Here is a 19,847-nt window from a genome sequence, read left to right on the forward strand (position 1 = left end):
TGACTGCTACTAATTGAGTCCTAAGCCATATCTGATACAACTGTATAAGGTTACATATTAAACTAAACTAATAAAGGCAACACACAGCTTGCATAACAGTCTTTATTAACATTAAATCAATACAACAGAAAAGGCAGCAACTATTAAATTCACATTTCCCCACTTGGCCTACAAGCTTTGATCTAAATGAGAGCAGATATGCCTATCAAGGTTACCTTTGAATGACACTCAGGATGGCTGGGAACTCTTTTGGCTCAAACACACAGGTAAAGAAAACAGTCTTGCATTTAAAATCTTTCAAAACTTTAAAACTATTTTAACTTTAAAACTTTAAAACTAATCTATATTTCTGTTCCTAGAGCAGACTTTCACCAGTACCAGCTGGAAGTCTATCCACAAGGAAGCAACTACAGAAAAACATCAATCAATAACACATAGCAAACTTTTTTCTGTGAGTGTTTATTCTTCTATACAAATAGTATCACAGTTACTCATGTGTAAATGAAGACAACCTGCATTACAGCAAAGTCGATCTTGATTATTAGATTATAGAGACTGTTTGCAGGTGATGAGTTACACTATGAAATTATAATGGTAGTATATTTAGGTAAATTTAATCTCAGCTATTTCGCTCTAAAAGACAGTCAATACTTGTCCACACTGTAAATAGTTGCATTAAAATCCTTAACAGTGAAAACACCCACATCTTTCTGATGTGTGTTCTCTTAAAGGATCCCACATTTAAACATTCAAAACACTTTGAGAATGGATCCAAAGCAACTGGGAAAAATGAAAATGTTCTTTTAGACAGATTTCACTTTTTACTTCTACTCGACAAAGCACACTTAGACAAGTACAGGCAATTGGCTTATCACTGCTAATTCAGTGAATTATGAACAACGCACACTGGGTGCTTGCACAGTTTCCATCCCTCATGTTCAGAGTTGAGCTCACTAACAGTAATTATACTGCGAGAAAGCATCATACCTGCAATTGGAGTTAAACTGCAGACAGCTACACCGATCAGTAGACTCCACGCTGTCACTCACGCATTCAGTCTCTTAGCTCAAACCTGGCTCAAGATAACACTCAATACTCAGGCTGAAATGATGGTATCAGGCACGTAAGCTTTACAAGTGGGTCTCCTAAGGTTAGAGGGCTTTATGAGGTGGGTTTCCCATTTCCACCTCAGCCCCAAGTCCAGTCTCCATCGCATTATCACAGGTACATACTACTGCTCACTGCCCCTGGGAAATCACGGGCTATGAAGGAAGCCCTGTCACAACATTTACCATGAGTGGAATTGTAATTACTGACATATTTTTTTACGAGACGGGCTGTTTCATTGGTTTGTAAATGTTACTGCCATGACATACAGTATTTAAACTTGCTATTACCTCCCTTGAGACGTGGGCTTGTTTTGCTACATGGTTTCATCACCGGCCTTATTCACTGAGTTTCTTTGCAATAAATAATGAATGTTAAGCCACAAGCTAGGTTTCCCGAAGCTCGGGATCCTGGACATGTTTCTGGAAACTTACAGGACACCGTTATAAATATAACATGCAACACGGCCATGAGATAAGTAATGTGGACTTAAGTCATAGTTGAACAAGTATTAGTCACACAAACAGAAATAAGGGTTAAAAACCCCAAAGTTTTAAAGTAAGATGAACCGCACTCTTTTTGGCAGGGTATAAATCATTTTTGTATAATTTTCCTCATTTGCTATCGAAACCTCGCAGATGAAGGACACTTTATCTTGTTTCAATATCAGTGAATTATTGATAAGCTAATTTCAAATGTGAAATATGGTTTTGTGTGTCACCTCTATGATTAATTTAAGTACTCTTGTGATTCACCTGCTTCAGCATCTCTGCCAAAACTGCATACTGTGAAATTATTGCCAGCTCATGGCCTCACCTATTTATATGAGAAAGTCTTACATACTGTATATACCATGTAACTGTGCAGTTCGTGTCTGTATTTTTTCAGGATCTATTTTACTCACTGACCACTTTATTCAGTACACCACTTCTTGTAAGTGCCCATATCTAATCAGGCAGTAACATGGGAGCTGCATATAGGCATCGTCAAGTTGAGCTGAAATTCAAACTGAGCATCAGAGTGAGGAAGAAGGTTTGGGGAACTGTCTGATATGTTAGACAAGCAGGTCAGAAACTGATGATCCACTGAGAATTTCCCACACAGCCATCTTTAGGGTTTACAAAGAATCGTCTGAAAAAAAATATCCAGTAAGTGGCGCTTCTCTGAGCAAAACTAGCCAAACTGTTTTGAGCTGATAGGAAGGCAACAGTAACTCAGATAACAATGAGTTACAACCAAGGTATGCAGTAGAGCATCTTCGAACACAACACACTGAACCTTGAAGCAGTGAAAAATTACATTGGCTGCCATTTGTGACAGTTAAGAACACCAAAAATGTTAAAAATGTTGCCTGACCTGAAGAGTCTTGATTTTTGCTGTGACATTTGGATGGCAGGGTCAGAATTTGGCATAAACCATGAATGAAACATGAAAGCTGGATACATCCTGCCTTGCATCAACTGTGGATACTATTTTGAAATATTTGCTGAAAGTGAAAGTGAAAATGATTTTTAACTTATCAATGTGGCGCAATCCTGTATTACAGAAATATCTTTTTACAGTAAATGAAACACAGTGGTGATATCTGATTTAAAAACAACAACAAAAAACAGCTGTTTAAATGGTGCTTGCTTAAAATTCAAGTTATTTACGAACATAGGACAAAAAGCTAAGGTTTTATTGCTTTTTAAAAAAAAAAAAAAAAGTTTTATTGGAACTAACAGGAAAAGGAAAAACATAAAGCCAGGTTTGAGCCAGAAGTGCAAAAAGGGAAAACTCAGAAGAAAGGAGCACACAGCATGCGGGAGAACACAACAAGGAACTGAGGAAAACTGAGGGCTTAAATACACACTGGAGGTAATAGCGAAAGAAGACTGTGGGAAAACGAGACACAGTCGAGCAGAATCTAGCTAACGAGACAAAGAGGAAGCAAAAATGAACACAATGCACACAAAGCAAGAGACAAACAAAATAAAACAGGAAGTAACTAAACACCTGACAAAGAGATGGAGAAGGAAAAGCGGGAGGAAGAACCAGAAACAAGAAATTGATTATGAACTATAACTGTTAGCAGAACCCAGATAACTAATCTAAATAAAGTCTGAGAATATAAATACTAAAAACAGAGAACCAAAAAAGATGTCAAGAACAAAGGACTAAAAGGCACTTAAATCTTAATGGAATAAGGAAACTAAAGACTAATATACAATGAAACTCAAATTATAAACAAAATTTGGAACTAATAACGGAAATAGAATAAAGAAAAGACAAAACTCAAAGCACTGAGTCCACGACCCAGGAACCATGACAGTTTACATCTCTCCACCTTGAATCTCTTCCTCACATGTCTCTCTCACATCCTTGTCGAGATTAGCTGAGAAGGAAGGAGCAAAGGAAGCAATGAGAAATGTTAGCATCACACAGCACAGCTACTGTTCTCAGACTGTCCTCTAAATGACTTTAAACAGCTCGCCTAACATCAGTGTGGACCGCTCCTGTTTACTTGTCTCATATTCTTTGACTAAGCTGTGAAGCACTTTGTGACACCTGCATTAGAGAGGACATTTTTTTGCACATTTTTTCCACTTTGTGTGAATTCCCGACTGTTTTGTAGCATAGGTTTCAATAAAAATATCGTGTTTGAATGCAAAAATGTTGCTTTATTGTACAACAACAATGACTGTTAATTTTAGTAATCAGCATGGTGAGGTCTTATGCTGGCTTAGTTTCCAGGTAACATAGCAATAGTGCTTTTTATTCTTCTTACCTGGAGAACCGGACCATTAATTTTTAAAAATATGTTTTAAACTGTTAAGTTGTACACACCAACAGGAATCAGCTAATCAGAAACCAAAGCCATTTTTGCTTGGTCAAATCATTTACCCTTTTTTGTAAGGGAACATCTGTCTGCCCTGCAGTTCTGCACTTTCTCCTCATTTGAAATACATTCCCTCACATAGGTCGGAATAATGTCGGGGTAGTGTGACAAGGTGCCACATGTGGGAGGCAGTGATGGAGGGACAGAGGTTGTGCGAGGCAGAAAGTGAAAGGGCGAGCTGAGCTGGTACAATCACATGCCTGCTGGGTTGCAAGCGGAGAGCAGACAGCTGGGGAGGAACTGAAAACCTTCTGAGCAGTGTAGGTGTAATCATGGCTCTATTGTAGTGAACAGTTGGGCCTCTGGCGCTGCGAGCAGCAGGGAGCCGAAACCCAGGCACTGCCCCTTCAAATCACCATGTCTTTAACATTTCTGACAAAATAAGGACAAAACATTGTACTTAGAAGTCTGTAGGCTGGCCATCGGCTTTACTAGGTTGGATAAAAAATTTAGCGTGACTTTTATCGTAGTGATAGCATTTTTAACTTACAAGTTACTCGCTTAATCGACGGGTCGCAGATGGATTTTTGGCCGACAGCAGCAGGGCCACACATTTGGTGGCTGGGTTGAGCAGTTGGACGTTCAGTTAGTTGCTTTCTGTCAATCTATTTGCCTTATTAAGTTGGGGGGGGGGGGGGGGGGGGGGGGGGGGGGGTTAAGATAGTGAATCACATCGTCATACTGTTTGAAATGATGTCCAAAGTTTCATATTTGTTCTGGCTTTACTTACTTCGAAGCTTCTGCCACCCAAACATGTTAAATAAGTAGATAAATAAGCTCCAGCTGACACAGGTCCAATCAATAAAACATTTAAAAGTATTTAAAAGAGCCGCATCTTTTGCTTATCACCACTGATCTCTAGACCATGTGGCTAGAAAAGTTCACACTCAATACACCTGTCTTTTCTGAGCAGTGAAATCAATGCAGTTTCTGTGCTGTTATAAATATCATAGATAAGTAAATCCCGAGCAAATGAAGCACTTAAGAAGGAAGAAGCATGGTGACGTGAATCTAAAGTAGCATCAAGGGCTTCAGGTTATTTTTACAAGACGAATTAACTTAGACTTCGTCAGAAAATGTATTAAACATATCCAGTATGTGCTAGGAAGAATACTAGAAGAATACTAACTAGCTGTGATGAAACATTGTTTATCTTGTTCAAAAAATACACGCATTATGGCATAAATTCAGGGGCTGATGGAGACCAATCTGCATTTCCTCAGAGAGAAGCAAAGTGCAAAGTATTGGTGCTGTTTTTGCAGTCTTTTGTTTAATGAGCAGCAGCGATATGCTACCAGCGTGAGCTGTATTAAATATCACATCCTCGGTCTTTGAGGAAGTGTAATATCAAAAGCTTTAAATGTTTAACTTATATATATTTTACTTGTTTCTCTCCTCTTTAACCAGCGCTGTATTTTCTTCTGCTTTGTAAGAGTCGTGTTTAATTATTTGCCGAATTAATTGAATAAATAATAGAGTAATTTGGGGCTTTTAGCTCGTCCAATTGAAGAGCATAATTTACGTTTACACAACAGTGTGAATGAATTTGGCTCCATACTGAGAGTGACACACTAATGAATTAACTAAGTGTACTCTTGGACAGAGTCTAATCTCGTTGTAGGGACTGCTCCCTCAAGGACTCCTAGAGGAGACAGCTGACATTTAACCAGTGGAATCCTCACAGGTCCAGCCCTCAGGGGATTCAAGCCCTGTTAAAGTCCGACAGAGAAGCTGCGGCGTGTAGTCCTGGTCCGTCCAGCTCTGACTCTCTGCGGCCTCAGAAGTGCTGCTGCCATTAAAAACCGGAAATTTTAAACATAGAGGACGAGTAGTGGAGAAGGCAGGGCAAACACACCGTACGATAAAGCAGAGGCAAAGTTAAAAGCGAATGGGGACCCCCTTCTTTATTAGAAATGTCTCATGGTTGTTAGTGACAGGCCTTCAGTTTGATTTCCTCATCTGTATTCTCAGTCTTCCCCTGCCTTTTATCGCAGTCTGCTTTCTTTCAGTCTCCTTACAACTTGTAGTCTGTTTTTTCGTGTCACATTTATGACCTTCTTCATACTTTTGTCTTTGCAGAGATAAGATGAATCACTGAAATAGTAAGTTTTCATTTGCTTTGGAGTAGAACTTACAATGGCACTGTTTAAGGTTTATTCATTGATATTAATTGGAAATCATTCCTAAGAAATTCTGCTGCCTATGTTAGTCAGAGGACTTCACTGAGGACATCAGAGGTGTTCAGCTAATCTTGGACTGTTCGATTTTTCAGAAACGGTCCCAGCACCGTCCTCTGGGTGTGCATGATATGATGTGATCTGAAATATTTTGGTTAAGTGCGTCTTGCATAAGCTATTTATTCTTCAAGGATTTGTCTCTGTCCCTGATAAGAATCCATGGCTACTGCACACTGTGCACAACATGCTTGATAAGAAAGGTGATGTACCAAGAAATTCACCAAACGTATCTTGATATTATATACATTATCTATGACATAGAGTACCCTTCGTCCAGTGCTTGGCATGACTTTCTTTTAGCCACACTTCTACAGCCTAATTGACGTAATGCTGCACAGGCAACTGTCCAGCATCTATCTATCTGTAGAGGATCTCAGAGGTATTACTGAAGTGAGCACTACTTTCTTGGTCACTTGCCTTCCTTCCTTAAACTTTTACTGAGTTGGCTGAAAGGCCAAGTCAGAAAAGTGCTTCCTGATTTCTTCCTTTTCACAATGATGCCCGCAAAGCTCCTGGGAAGTTTCATCGATTACGCAGTTTCTCTCACTCTTTCATTGATCGGTGCTTCAGCATAATTGTGTTTTGAAATTTTTTGGACTATAGAAATGTAAGGATACTTTTTTTGCTCTGTTATTGTACAGTAGGTAGTGTAAAATCTATCAAACTGATTACAATAACACAGGCAGCAATTAAAAATGTCAATTTTTTTATTTTAAAAATTAGTAGGAGTATTTAGTGGGAGCACTTTTGCATTTGAGTGTTTTTTATGTTCATTTTTTATGCATTTCAGCATTATTGTGACACAAAATTAGAATTAGCTCTCAGTTACGATCCTGAATTTTGTACCATAAACAGAATGCTCCTCCGTCTCTATCTCTCTATATATCTCTGCTGTATGTTTCTCCTTCTTTCATAAGTAGCAGCTCTCAGAGGGAGAAGAGTGATTCCCACAGTGCACTTCAGATAAGACACAGCAGGGAACTGTCTTCATCCCTCCTCAACCATCTCTCCACTTAACATTCTTCTTCCCAAGGAAATAGCCCCATTTATTCAAAAGCTGCAAAGCACTGTCAAGGTTTATATGCTGGAATATGTGCCGTGACAAACCAATTGGCTTTTGCTCTTTTGAAGGTATAGGTAGTGACACATACATAGTTCTCAACTAGCATTCAGTAGTATCCAGTTTAGCTGCCAGTGCTTCCCCATTCTTTTGTCCTTGTTGTTTACTGTCTGTCTCATTTATGGAGAAATGATTGCGTAGTCTTATAGGTTAATAAAACCAGAATTATTCACTGCCTTGTATTTTGCGCCTGGTCACTCACATTGACTTCCCACGAGCCCAATCAATAGCCCAATAGGAAGGGTACTGTGACCAATTGGAAAGGAGAAAAGTGCTAGTAGAAGACAGTATTGTTTAGTGGCTGCTTAGAGAATATTTCAGGCCGTGGAGCTCTCTTTAGTGATGGACTGCTGGAATGCAGAGAAATCCATCAAGAGGAGCTGACGATCCAAGGCAACTCTTTAAATAGGTTGCTTTATTCTTTTGCTCTTAGTATTAAAATGCACCGTTTATGCAAACTGAGCAGTTTGACCTTCAGAGACTAAAGGGAAGCAAGAAGATAAGACTGAATAATGTGACTGGTTAATGCTCGCATTCAGTTTTCAGGGAGAGATTCCAAAAGAATCGAATAGCGGCTCAGGCGCGAGCTTCACCCGCATGCAGGCGAGCCCGCTAACCTGAGCAGCACCACACTGGCACACTGACACATTCTGCTGAGAGTTGGTCATCTGCACATCCCGGCAAAGCTTTGAACTGTTGTTGCTTGAAGTGCTTTGAATGCTGTGCCTCTGTCAAATCCGAGAGATCAAAACTGGCGCTGGCGTGTGCGCGCGTGTGTGTTTACATATACGAGCGCGTTGCGTTATTTACCGAACCTTGCGGCGTTTGACCCTGGCGGTGTTTATGAGTTATTGTTTCACAGGTTGCTGCGCAAAGAGAGATAGAAGGTGGCATGCTTCAGGGGAAGAAAAGGATACATCAGATCACATTCTTTACCCACACACACACACACATTTAGATATCATCCTAACACTCTTCCTTTTTCCAAAAAGTGCCACACGCACACACACACACACACACACACACACACACACAGACATGCATTCACCCAACACTTAACCATCAAACTGCCTCCTTGACATCAAAGCAGAATTGATAATGTCGACATCCATTCCACACACACACACACACGTTACATGCAACAATATTTAATTAATTCACCTAGAGTTTGATTGCGTATATTCTCATCCAATTAATTTGTTGCTGTGCTCGGGTGTCGCGCTGCAGGCTGTGGGGTACCTTTAGAGGTGTTTCCAATTTCCTCCTAAGCAGACAACTTGACAAACATATTAAATATATCAGAGAAATGCAGCTTAGATGTTTATTCAAATGCAGTTATTGTTGTGGGGGAGTGGATTAGTAACTCTGTTCCTTCACTCGGCAATTGTCAGCCAGGTTACACTCAAAGTGATGCAGCAGAGCTTCTCAGGGACCCAAAAAAAGAGAGAGCAGAGCATGGAAAGTGACTGAAAGCTGTCAGCTCTGGTTGTTGTTCTCATTTTTTAAAAATTATTTTTTATTTTCATTTTTTTCTAACAAGAAATAGATTTTCTGCTCTTCCTTTTTCACTCTTATTGCCACAGTATCGTTTCCTGTAGTCAGAGCAAGTGCACTAAAAGAAATATAATGTTAACCCGAGGCCTACGATTACATCTGAGCATTCACAACTTTCAGACCTACTTTAAAAAAAAAAAAAAAGTAAATTATATTAATTTTCACTACATAAATCTGAGAAATGATCCAGGACCCCGTCTGCATTCATTACACAACATAGCGAGGATTCCAGGGGTAAAAAACTTGCTCTGTTACTCTCGTTGACATTTGTTGCTCTCCTTAAATTCTCATATGGCAGTCTAGCTTAATGTGGTTGGACAGACCCGTTTGCGATGCTGTTTATGTTTGCATGCAGAGACCACTGCGAGAGAGCAGAGCACACATTTCATTACACAAATTACAAATGCGTACACACATATGCCCACGCGAGGTCTGATTCTGCTCATACTGTCTACCCCCTCTAACCCAGGCGTTCACACACAGTTACACAGTTTCATAGACTCTGACACACCACTATTTACACACACACACACGCACATGCAAATAGACTTCTACACTCCCCTGACACCAGTGCAGACAGACTGTGGGGTCAACTGCTCTCTTACTGTGTCACTTTAGCTCTGGCTCAGGGCCCAGCTCAGTTCAACACCATGACCTCCCCATGTGGTCACACTCTGCCCCTGCGATAGACAAGACCACACACACACATAACCGTAGACACCCATACATACACACACTCTCTGGTGTGTGTCTACAGGTCTGGTAAACAGGAGGAGAGAGTAGAAGACCTGTGCAAGTGGGTTTTTTTTTCTTTTTTAGTGGAATATCAGGATGCGTCCCATCCTCCTTCACGTCCTTTTCCCTCTGTACCTGTACACATTCTCATTTCTTATTAATCGTGCATGTATGTGTGGCTGTTTTGAGATAAAATTCCAATTAATGATGCCGTTGTTCCACAGACTTTTCGGGCTACCTGGAAAATGTGTGTCTTTATACAGCCTTCTCTTTTTTTTATTTCATTTTTTCTTTTGTTGGTTTGTTTTTTTATTTCACACATGACCCAAGACCATTTCTGTGGGCAACACAGATAGGCAATGCATATATTTACAGACAAGAAAGCGCAACAAATACTTTCTGCTGTAGGGATAGACGCATTATTGTAACAACAACAGTTTGCTTTACCAAGGCACGTTGCTCTTTCACTTGCAAACAAGAGGGTTAAGTCTGCCATAAATTTGTCTTGTGTGCCTGATCTCCACGGACAACTCAAAACAAACGTTGGGGTTATTGTTTCACATTCGCGTCAGTTTAGCTGTATTACTGAAATAGAGCTATGGTTTCATCTTCTTTCAGACGTTCCAGTAGGAGTCTGAATGAGGCTGTCTTTTTAGTACAGCCTTTTAGTAAAGCTGGTGAACATTTTTCTCATTTTCATCAATGTTGCTTCTTAGAAATGCAGCCCAGCTCCGTACTGCAGGCAGGCATCCCGCAACAGTTCAGTTCACTTGTTTGATCTTTTTGCTCTTTTGTCCATTTTTATCCAATATGTCACTACCAACAATGGTGTGTCCTCCTCCATTCGTCATTGGCTCTCCTGACAAGCTGCTGAGTCAGACTTTTGGCCAGTCCAACAAGTTTGAAGTTTGAAGCAGTTTGTTTGAAGCAGCCGTCTTAATCATTGCTTTTATTCATCCAGATCGACTACAAATACTTTGTTATTAGATGTCATTATTCACGGGAAACGCTGCAGGGGATCAATCACAATCACAACCAAATTGTTTTTGATAATAATAATTATTAATTAAGTTAAACTGCCATCTGTTGCTGTCGTAGTTAATAAAGCCTTCTTGTACCTGCTTCATTCTTTATTTTTCTCTGACTTTTAAATGTAATTATAGAAGGAGATATCTTCCTGCATACACTTGGGTTGTTGTTTGTATATATTCACTTCTCTGTGTGTCTTCTTCGATGCGTCTTTCAGGACACACCGGTGGGCAGATCCATATTCATGGTAAACGCCTCCGATCCAGACCAAGGCACCGGGGGCAGTGTTCTCTTCTCCTTTCAGCCACCTTCTGCCTTTTTCGCCATTGATGGAGCCCGAGGCACTGTCACTGTGACCAGAGCTCTGGACTATGAGACGACGACAGCCTACCAGCTCACCGTCAACGCTACGGTCAGCACACATACAGTATCAAAACTTAGTCTCTGTTAGCAAAATTACATTAGCGCTGTTAAATGTATACTGTATTTGTTTTTGTTTTTTGGTTTCTGAAAGGATCAAGACAAAATAAGACCTCTGTCCCGGCTTGCCAGCTTGGCTATCACCATCACTGATGTCCAAGACATGGATCCCATTTTCACCAATCTGCCCTACAGTACCAACATACAGGAGGATGTTCCCCTGGTCAGTAATACAGTCCCACTTAACATCTCACCACCACAGTGTGTACCCTCTTCAAGCAGCTTTCGTCCTTTCTTTCTTTCCATCCTGCTCTGATGCCAGAACATTCAACTTATCTGTTACCTCATTTCTCGTATCCCGCTCCTCCTGTCCCATGCTCATGTTGCTCTTTGATTATTCAGTAGGTTATTCAGTAGGTGTATACAACTCGTGCAAAGAAATATGATTAAAAACAAGGAGTTTCTAAAAGTAGAATGGGAGACTGAGCCTTTAGCTTTCAGGACCTTCTTCTGTGGAATCAGCTCCCAGTCTGAATTCAGGATACAGATGGTTCGTACTTTTTAGGTTAGGCTTAAAATTCCCCCTTTTGATAAAGCTTATAGTAGATCAGCTGACCATGAATCCTCCCCTAGTTAGGCTGTAACAGGTCTTGGCTGTGGGGGTTTCCCATGATGCAATGAGCATTTCTCCTTCACTCACCTCTATGTGTTTACAATTGAACTCACAGTGTGTCTTTTGTCCTGTCTCGCTCTCCTCACTGCCAAGTCTGGTTCTGCCAGAGGTTATTTCCTGTTAAAAGGGAGTTTTTCTTTCCCACTTTTGCCACATGTTTGGGGTCATTTGACTGTTGGGGTTTTCTCTGTATTATTTACATCATACCTTACATCATAAATTACCTTGAGGTGATTGTTGTTGTAATTTGGGCTCTATAAAAAAAACTGAATTGACTTTAATTGAATGACGGCATGATATTTCACATCTTATCGTCACTCCTGAGCCTCCAACACTGGAAACCTACATCCACCCAAATTCAGTCCAGTGCACCCATATACAGCACTGTGGTGGTTGAAGATGGTAATTACTGTTATAGATTTACAATCCTCATTCATAGATGCGAAGCCCCTGCCAAAGGTCACCAGGGTTACAGGATTTCTGGTCTTATGCGCTCATACTGTGGCATGTGTATGAAGTCTGGATATAACATGAAGTACATTAGGGACTCAAAATGGCTGTAGCTTTGTTTCAATTTCAAGTAGGTTTATAATGGGTATTTGATACACTAAATGTCTGTTTCTCTGTACACCATTATGTTCACTCTCCTGGCTCAGCTCTTAAACTCAGTTCCCAGGTGGCTAATGGTCCAGCTACTGATGTTTCCACTTGTAGAGAGAGAATTACACACAGGGGCATAACACTGTCCGTCCCGATTTCGGTTTCTCACTCTATCAGTTTTCGTTCTGTCTCGTCCCCAGTCTCTCACCCAAATCAGCCCCCCGACTCACACAACAACCCGCACGTCCCTCGTTCCCAACCCGAATGCGCTGTAGTAGAAATGTCAAGTGCTACATTTGCATGCATATTAACGGGGCGTGACGGAGTCGAAGCCCGGTGTCTCCCGGACTCTCTGATTCATCAACTGTCACCAGGAAGGTCACAATAGGAGGAAGGGGGGAGGTGTGAGGGTATGGAAAGAGAATAGGATGTCGGGGTGGAATGAGAAAAAGGTGACCGGAGAGAAGAAAAAAAGCCAGGTATAAAGTTAGATGAGGGAATAAGAGGGAAGATTTTTTTTTAAAAGAGTCCAATTACATTGGATTGTAAAGTTAACATTAGTAAGTGGATTCCAGATCACAGCAGCTTGGAAGTTTTAATCCTCAGTAATACTGCCTCGGAGTGCCTCATCTCTTACCTCTAACAGTAGGGGGCAGTGTCTAATCCTATTACAGTTACAATGTAAGAGCAGGTCACGGCAGATGCACAGCCAAAATCAGAAATCTATTACTGTTGACCCCACTACAGACACAGGATTACAACAGTGCTTAAAGCCAGACACATAAGTACAAGCCCGCAGCAGCACCACACTTATACACAGACACACCTTCAATGACCTCATGTGGTATTCTGTGTCATTTCCATTATGCAGTGTTTGGTGGTGATAAGCCGAGGGCGTACAGTGACGGAATGAGTGTCAACTGTTCTCAAGGCCCTTGACATTTACACGTAGAGATATCAAACTTGGGTCCCTGTCATAGGTCATTTCTCAAAGGTGTAAGTGCGCACGCTCTGTTTCTACTTTGCCTCTCTCTGGCGGCCTGTTTGTTTCTCTGTTTCAGTCTTTCTTTTATTCCTGAGCCAATCAACCAGTCATCCAGGGAAGAGTTTGACAAAGGAGTAGAAGAAATGCTTTTTTTCCCCCTTATTTTCAGATGAAATCACAGGGCAGGGTTTTTAGCTGTTATAGCTGTGAATCTGTGCTCGGGCTGACGTTTAAGCCTCTTCTAGGACAAACGCAATTTGGCTGTCAACTCAATGAGGAGAAGGAGAGGAGGACGGGGGGGTAATGCACTGTATAGCTAGAAATGAAAGGATGAAAAGAGGGAGAAGAGGTTCAGTGTATACATGTTAGTGTGTGTCTGCATGTGTGTGCAGGAGGGGAGGGATTGTATCTTTGACGCTTGATTGAACATATTGCACTTGTGTGGACAGCTCGAGAATATTGCTCATATTACTTCAGCACCACTTCTCCACACTCACTTTCTCTATTCCTCTCTTAGTATGTCCCTGCATCTTTCTCATTTGTGTGTGTGTGTGTGTGGGTGGGTGTGTTTCCCCCTCAGTTTGTGATAGGTGCGAATCAGTCTCTCTAAAAGGCTTGTAATTGATTCTGCTGTAATTGGTCAATGACAGGAGATGCTTTGGCAGAAATGGAGCATAAACACGTCTTAGACACAATTTGCAGGATCAATGGGAGGCAGCCTGCTCGGGTGTGAGTGAGAGGGCTGAGATGGGAGTAAGGGAGGGAGGGAGGAGAGAAGGAAGGAAGTAAGGGAAGGTCTCTCAATCTCACACTGCAGCACAGGGGTTTTTAAGTACCACCGCTGCGTCTGATTGAGGCAAGAAGGCTGAGAAAGCTCAGCGGATCAAAGACTTTTCAAATAGCTTTCTGTCTTTCGTTTTGATTTTTTTTCTCTTTTTTCAGCTGTCACACTGTGGTTTTGTTGAGTAGCAGAGTCATTGACGCAGCAGGGGAACTTCGAAACAATGAAAGGAGAAATAAACCCCAATGAAATGCTAATAACACACATAAAGAAAAAATAGTTTGTGATTTGCCTGCACTTTTTTTACATTTTTTTCCACCCTCTCCATTGAAGAGATACAAAGGAGGATTGGAAATACGATACTGTTATGTTTTAAAATTTGATGGGCACGTCTTTGTGAGAGATAAGTGGACATTCACGGTCTTGATATGCCTAGGAATATTCTGTTAGCTTGTTGATGCTTTGGTTACAGATATTTGATTCACCGGGATAAAATAAGGTATCCTGTCCTGATTTTTAAAAGAAGAAAAGAGAAAGGGAGATTTCAAACACGTTCAAGGCGTCTATCATGCTGTGTGCACATAGCAGAGGACAAAATAGCATGTAGTTGTATTTTATTTAGCAAAAACTGCTAACTGTGTTCCAAGGGTTTGATGTTATTCTTTTTTCTCTGATTAAAGTGGAAACTACTTTTCAACAACTAAAAAATGTGTCTGTGAAGACTGCATGCAGCTTACAGGTTATATTTGTGCGTGTGTGTGTGTCTCTGCAGGGATACGAAGTGCGGAAGATAACAGCCATTGACCAGGATCTTGGTCGACCAAGAGGAATCGGCTACACCATCATCACAGGTCTGAGTCACATAATCGATCTGACATCCGCAGCACAGAGAGGGGAATCGATCACCTCTTATCATAATTCCGCAGTAATAATAGACAAGTCTCATCAAGCACAACAGTCAATAACAGCAGAGAGGAGCTCCTCAGAATTGGAGAATAGGCTTGGCTCTGAGCATTTATTAATCACTGTTTTGGTTCAGTTGTGCAGAAGTCAGCTTTCATTTTGCGTTATCATTCTCAAGTTGGCTTGTGCCATCAAAACAGGATTATGATTTGTCAGCGTGACAAATTTTACCTTCGGCAGACGAGAAGGATGCCACGATTTTTCTGTTGTCGTCTCCCTTCGCTTTTTTTTGTTTTGTTTTCTTTAAGATTTTGTTTTAGATTTGAGATAAAGTGCCAAAACAAATGACCGCCATATTAAGCTCACTTCGGAAATCCCTGACTTGTGTTGGTGTTACTATATCTGAGAGCTTTACTTTGGAGTTGTACAGCTTGTATGGTGCTGATAAGGATGAAGCAGTGATCCTGCATTAAATACTCAGTTTTCTTACTTCTGCCAAGGATATGATGTTTATGCCTGCCAGTTACTTTGTCTGTCTGTCTGCCAGGAAGATATCTCACAAACTGAACTGACTTCATGAAAGTTGGTGGACAGATTGACCCTGGGGCAAGGTTGCTTAAAGTTAAACTTTGGTGTTGATCCGCATCTGGGATAGACAGGTATTTGTAATGACATGAATACTATATTCATCCTTCCGAGGCTCAAGGAATCAATTTAATATAAAGATTTCGTGAAATAATTATTGTTATGAGTACTAACGGCATGCAGCAAAAGCATTGCGTATGAACTCTGCACACACTTTGTAACTTTGTGTCTTAATCTTTATGCGCCACTGCACCACTTTGCTCTGTAAAACTGGCTTCACATGCTTTGTAATCCTGTAAAACTCGTTGTTAAGCTTGCGCTAAAGGTGCAGATGGATATCTGGGAGAAGTTACAACAAGAGTAATATTGACTGACTATGTAACAGGATAAACTTTAAATGCACCCCAGTATTATGAATATAACTAGATTAAGTGAATGATTCAGCTGTCATGTTTACACCTGTGCCAATTTATCTTACAGTTAGCTCTTAATGCAGGAAGCATAACTCAGAGCAGCTTAATGACATAATGATGACAATATCCTAAATTCCTCCTGCTGTAGTCAATCACTCTCTTTTTTAAGATGCTATTATTTTGTAACTACAACTCTTAATCAGTTTAAAAGAAAAGGTATTAATGAAAGGATTTGCTGTGATTAATTGCAATAAATTACCTTTTTAAGACTGAAGCTTCTGATAGAACGAAGAAAAAAGCATGGAATTAATATAGAATTTAATTTCCTCTAAGTGGAATAAGTGGAAGCGAATATTAACATTAAATATAAATAACCCATACTTAAAGTAATGTGCAAAAGTCTTGAATCACCACTCATTTCTTTATGTTTTACTTCAAAGTAGCAAGACTGTTGTTTAAGAGCTCGTGAGGCGATACTTATCAAGACTTTCTGAACATCTTTCAAAGACTTTCTTTGGTCATTGCGAGAAAGGCTGAAGCATATCAAATTACACAGGAGAGAGGTACAACAGTGAGTGTCTGCAGCCCTCTGTAAAACACGGTGGAGGCTCCATCAAGGTTTGGGACTGCATATCTGCCAGTTCAGCTTGACGATGATCCCAAACACACTGCCGAATTCATTAAAAGCATGTTGACTGTCTAATAGCTCTATAAATTGATGCACTTATCTCCTATTTTCCTATCAAATGATAAATAAATGACGGGCAGCTGAAGACTTTTGCACAGTCCTGTGGCTTGAATGAATACTTGGTAATATTTATTGAGAGAAATGTAATCATATTGCCCAGTATACCCAGCTAATCAACCTTTTTAATTTTCTCGAAATCAGTAGTCACTGACGCCATCTTGCTTGAGTCCATTTACTTCTTTTAAACTTAAGCATGCTCATTTTAAGTTTCAACATTGCCCCAGGGTAATTGGCCTGGACAAATGTTTATAGAGTTAATTACTGGAAGGCAGACTTTTTTTTGTGCACATGGATATGAATGTATTTTAATGTGCCAGAAAAGCAGAACTCATGGAAGTGGATGCAGGCCAGATACAGACAGATCGAGAGTTGACTGCACATTAACTTAATGTTAGTGCTATTTGTTGACATCGTATCTGAAGAGGATGGAAAACAAGTTTACCTGATGACTGTTCCATCAGTTTACCCTCAGCTGTTTCTTTTTTTCTCCTCATTGATGCACATTAACACCTGTTTTGACACGGGGACGGTGAGCCACCTGTGCAATTTACAGAACCCTACATAACTTGTGAAGTGGTCTAGCCGTGCTAATTGTGTTCATTTTTCTTTCTAATGTGTCAGATATTACAATTGACTCACAAAAAAGAATGCAATAATTTTGACAGCACTATTATAAATTATTCTTGACTGTCACAAAGCTTCTGTGAGCGGCAAATAGTCAATTTAAATTATGATTTATATCTGAGTAATTGACCCAGTTGTGTTGCTTGTATGCATCACAGCCGCTGAACGTATCAGTCAGACTTGTGCGGCCTGTTTGAGAATACAAACCTGTTGCCCAGCTGAATCATAGTTAATCAGGAGAGACATGAAGCATCTCTATTTTTATTAAGATAAAACACACAAACACTTTTGACTGTGTTGTCCATCCACTGCTGCAATGCTTCTTTAATACCCCTGCAGGGTGTTTATTTCAACCACAATCAGTGTTTCAGTCCTGAAGGACGAACAATCCCTCAAAGATCCTTCAGGACTGAAACATTGATCTGCGTGGTGGAAAATAAACACCCATTGGGAGGATTACAACCGTCTGTGGACTGTATCCTTTAAACTCTGCTTGCCCCCTGTTGAGCCCAGAATGGCCAGGATGGAGGGACATCGGTGCCTCCACTATTGCCAGCTGGCTGATAAGGGCTGGCACCGCTTGATAAGCTTGGCACACCATGGGAATTTGTGGTGATAAAGATATTCATTCTTCTACCATCTGCTGAGTCACTGCGCAATCTCACAGCTGAACGAAGGAATTTGACCCTTTGTCCACGCATGTGCGCAGCCATGCATTATTTGTGAGTGTGTGCGCTTGATAGCTGTATGCTCAGGACAGAGAGGCCACTGCCCAGCCCACTTCTTAACTGAGCTCACCATAAACCCGCTGCTCCCATTCAGTGCACACACCTACTCAGTCTTACTTACCGTCTGCTGCCACATGTTGTATTGTTGTGTGTGTTGTGCTTGTTGCAAAGTTGAGCTTGGCTGAGTTAAGCTCTGGAGGAGAAAAGCATTAAAAAGACATTAATTAGGTGGTGCGATGTATTCCCGGTCGTTGCAAAATCAAGAGTTATAGCACCGCACTAAGCCCTTATGGAGATGGAGTCTGTAGGCTTGATAAAATCATTATAAGTTTGATAGATAATGAAAGTTGAAGGGTGATGTAGTGCTAGGAGATAAAGGTGGGAGGGTAAGGTTATATGATGATGCATTTTGCATGGATATATGTGTGTGTATGCCTCTATATGTGTGTGCTTGTACATGCACGCTTACACATATGCCTCTGTCTATCTGCTCAGATTAGTGCGAGGGCGTGCTTGTTTGCAGACTTAAGTGTGACTCTGCATGACTCCTCTCTTGCCTTCCCGCTCCTCACCCCGAGTGTCCTCTGAGACTGCGGCTCACTCCTGCGGGACTCGTCTCATTAGTTCAGTAATTAAGATAAACGAGGTTTTAATTGCAGCTGTGATTCACGCTAATGATTGTGGGACTCAAGATGAGGATTTCCTCTCCCTCCTCCAATCAGAGGAGTGTATCTGGGATTTGATGTGTACATGAGATAGAATCACAGCAGCGCTCTGCCCGCAGTGTTGCAGTTGTTATTTTTTTGTTATGATGAAGGAGATTCAGGGTAGCGGTTCTGATGGTAAATCCCCGGTCCACAGGGTGAGACTTAGCCCTCTTATTGGACCTCTGACTCACTGCTCTCATTATATATCACTTTAGGAATAGCCCACTGCTGAACTATCCACTGGATTTTTCCTGCTCTAAACATCTGTGGGGTTTTTTCTGACCCAAAATGCTCCAACAATTCCTCAATTACCGGTAATGAGAAAGAAAGATTTTATCAGACAACCATAGTGGCTGTTGCCTTAATCAAACAAACATATTCATGTATACTCCTGACAGAGTTTTGGTTTTTTTAAGTGTGGCTAAAACACGATCTTTCTTCTGAGTTGATGGTCGGTAAATTACTTAATGCTCATCATTGTCAGTGGTACTAAAGTCGCTCCAAATATACAAGTTACTTTTTATTTCATGCATTTATTACTTAATGATGTTGTTTCCTGCATATCTTAAATGGGGCGTGCAGTATAATCATCAAAACAGCTTAAAAGCAGCTTAAAAGCAGCATTGACCATGCAATGTGCCTGCAAACAAGATTAAAAGACAATACTTAATTCACGTTGTAGTAATCATGTTAGCATGCTCCTTAATGCTGAGAGGCATGCTGAATTGAAATAAAATCAGTCCAGCATGCCTTTTTGCGATTATTGTATTTGTCATTTTTGCAAGGCTTTTTATTTGGGAAAGCTGTGCAGCAGATCCTTATTGATCACTCTTAGTGGTCCTTCTTCCTACTTATTCAGTCACACATCTGGCATGTAATAAAATTTAAATACACATTAAAAACCCTTTTTTAAAGAAAAAAATAATTAGTTAATGGTTTGATTGGGGAGAAGCTCAATCATTCAGGAGTGACTAGGGAGTAGATCCGTGGCTCCTCCTCCTTGGGGTAGGTGTTTCTGTA

At 40.7% G+C, this 19,847-nt stretch overlaps 1 protein-coding gene across 1 annotated transcript in view; it reads left to right on the forward strand.

The window, feature by feature from the left end:
* Positions 1-19,847, forward strand: part of cdh23 (cadherin-related 23) — a 179,881-nt gene that overhangs the window by 64,793 nt on the left and 95,241 nt on the right. Inside the window, exons 7-9 of the mRNA XM_063491091.1 lie at positions 10,878-11,072; positions 11,175-11,303; positions 14,892-14,970. Coding sequence (XP_063347161.1) covers positions 10,878-11,072; positions 11,175-11,303; positions 14,892-14,970 — 403 coding nt within the window. The remainder of the gene's footprint in view (positions 1-10,877; positions 11,073-11,174; positions 11,304-14,891; positions 14,971-19,847) is intronic.

This window comes from Pelmatolapia mariae, linkage group LG13 (genome assembly GCF_036321145.2).
Source record: "Pelmatolapia mariae isolate MD_Pm_ZW linkage group LG13, Pm_UMD_F_2, whole genome shotgun sequence".
Classification (NCBI taxonomy): domain Eukaryota; kingdom Metazoa; phylum Chordata; class Actinopteri; order Cichliformes; family Cichlidae; genus Pelmatolapia; species Pelmatolapia mariae.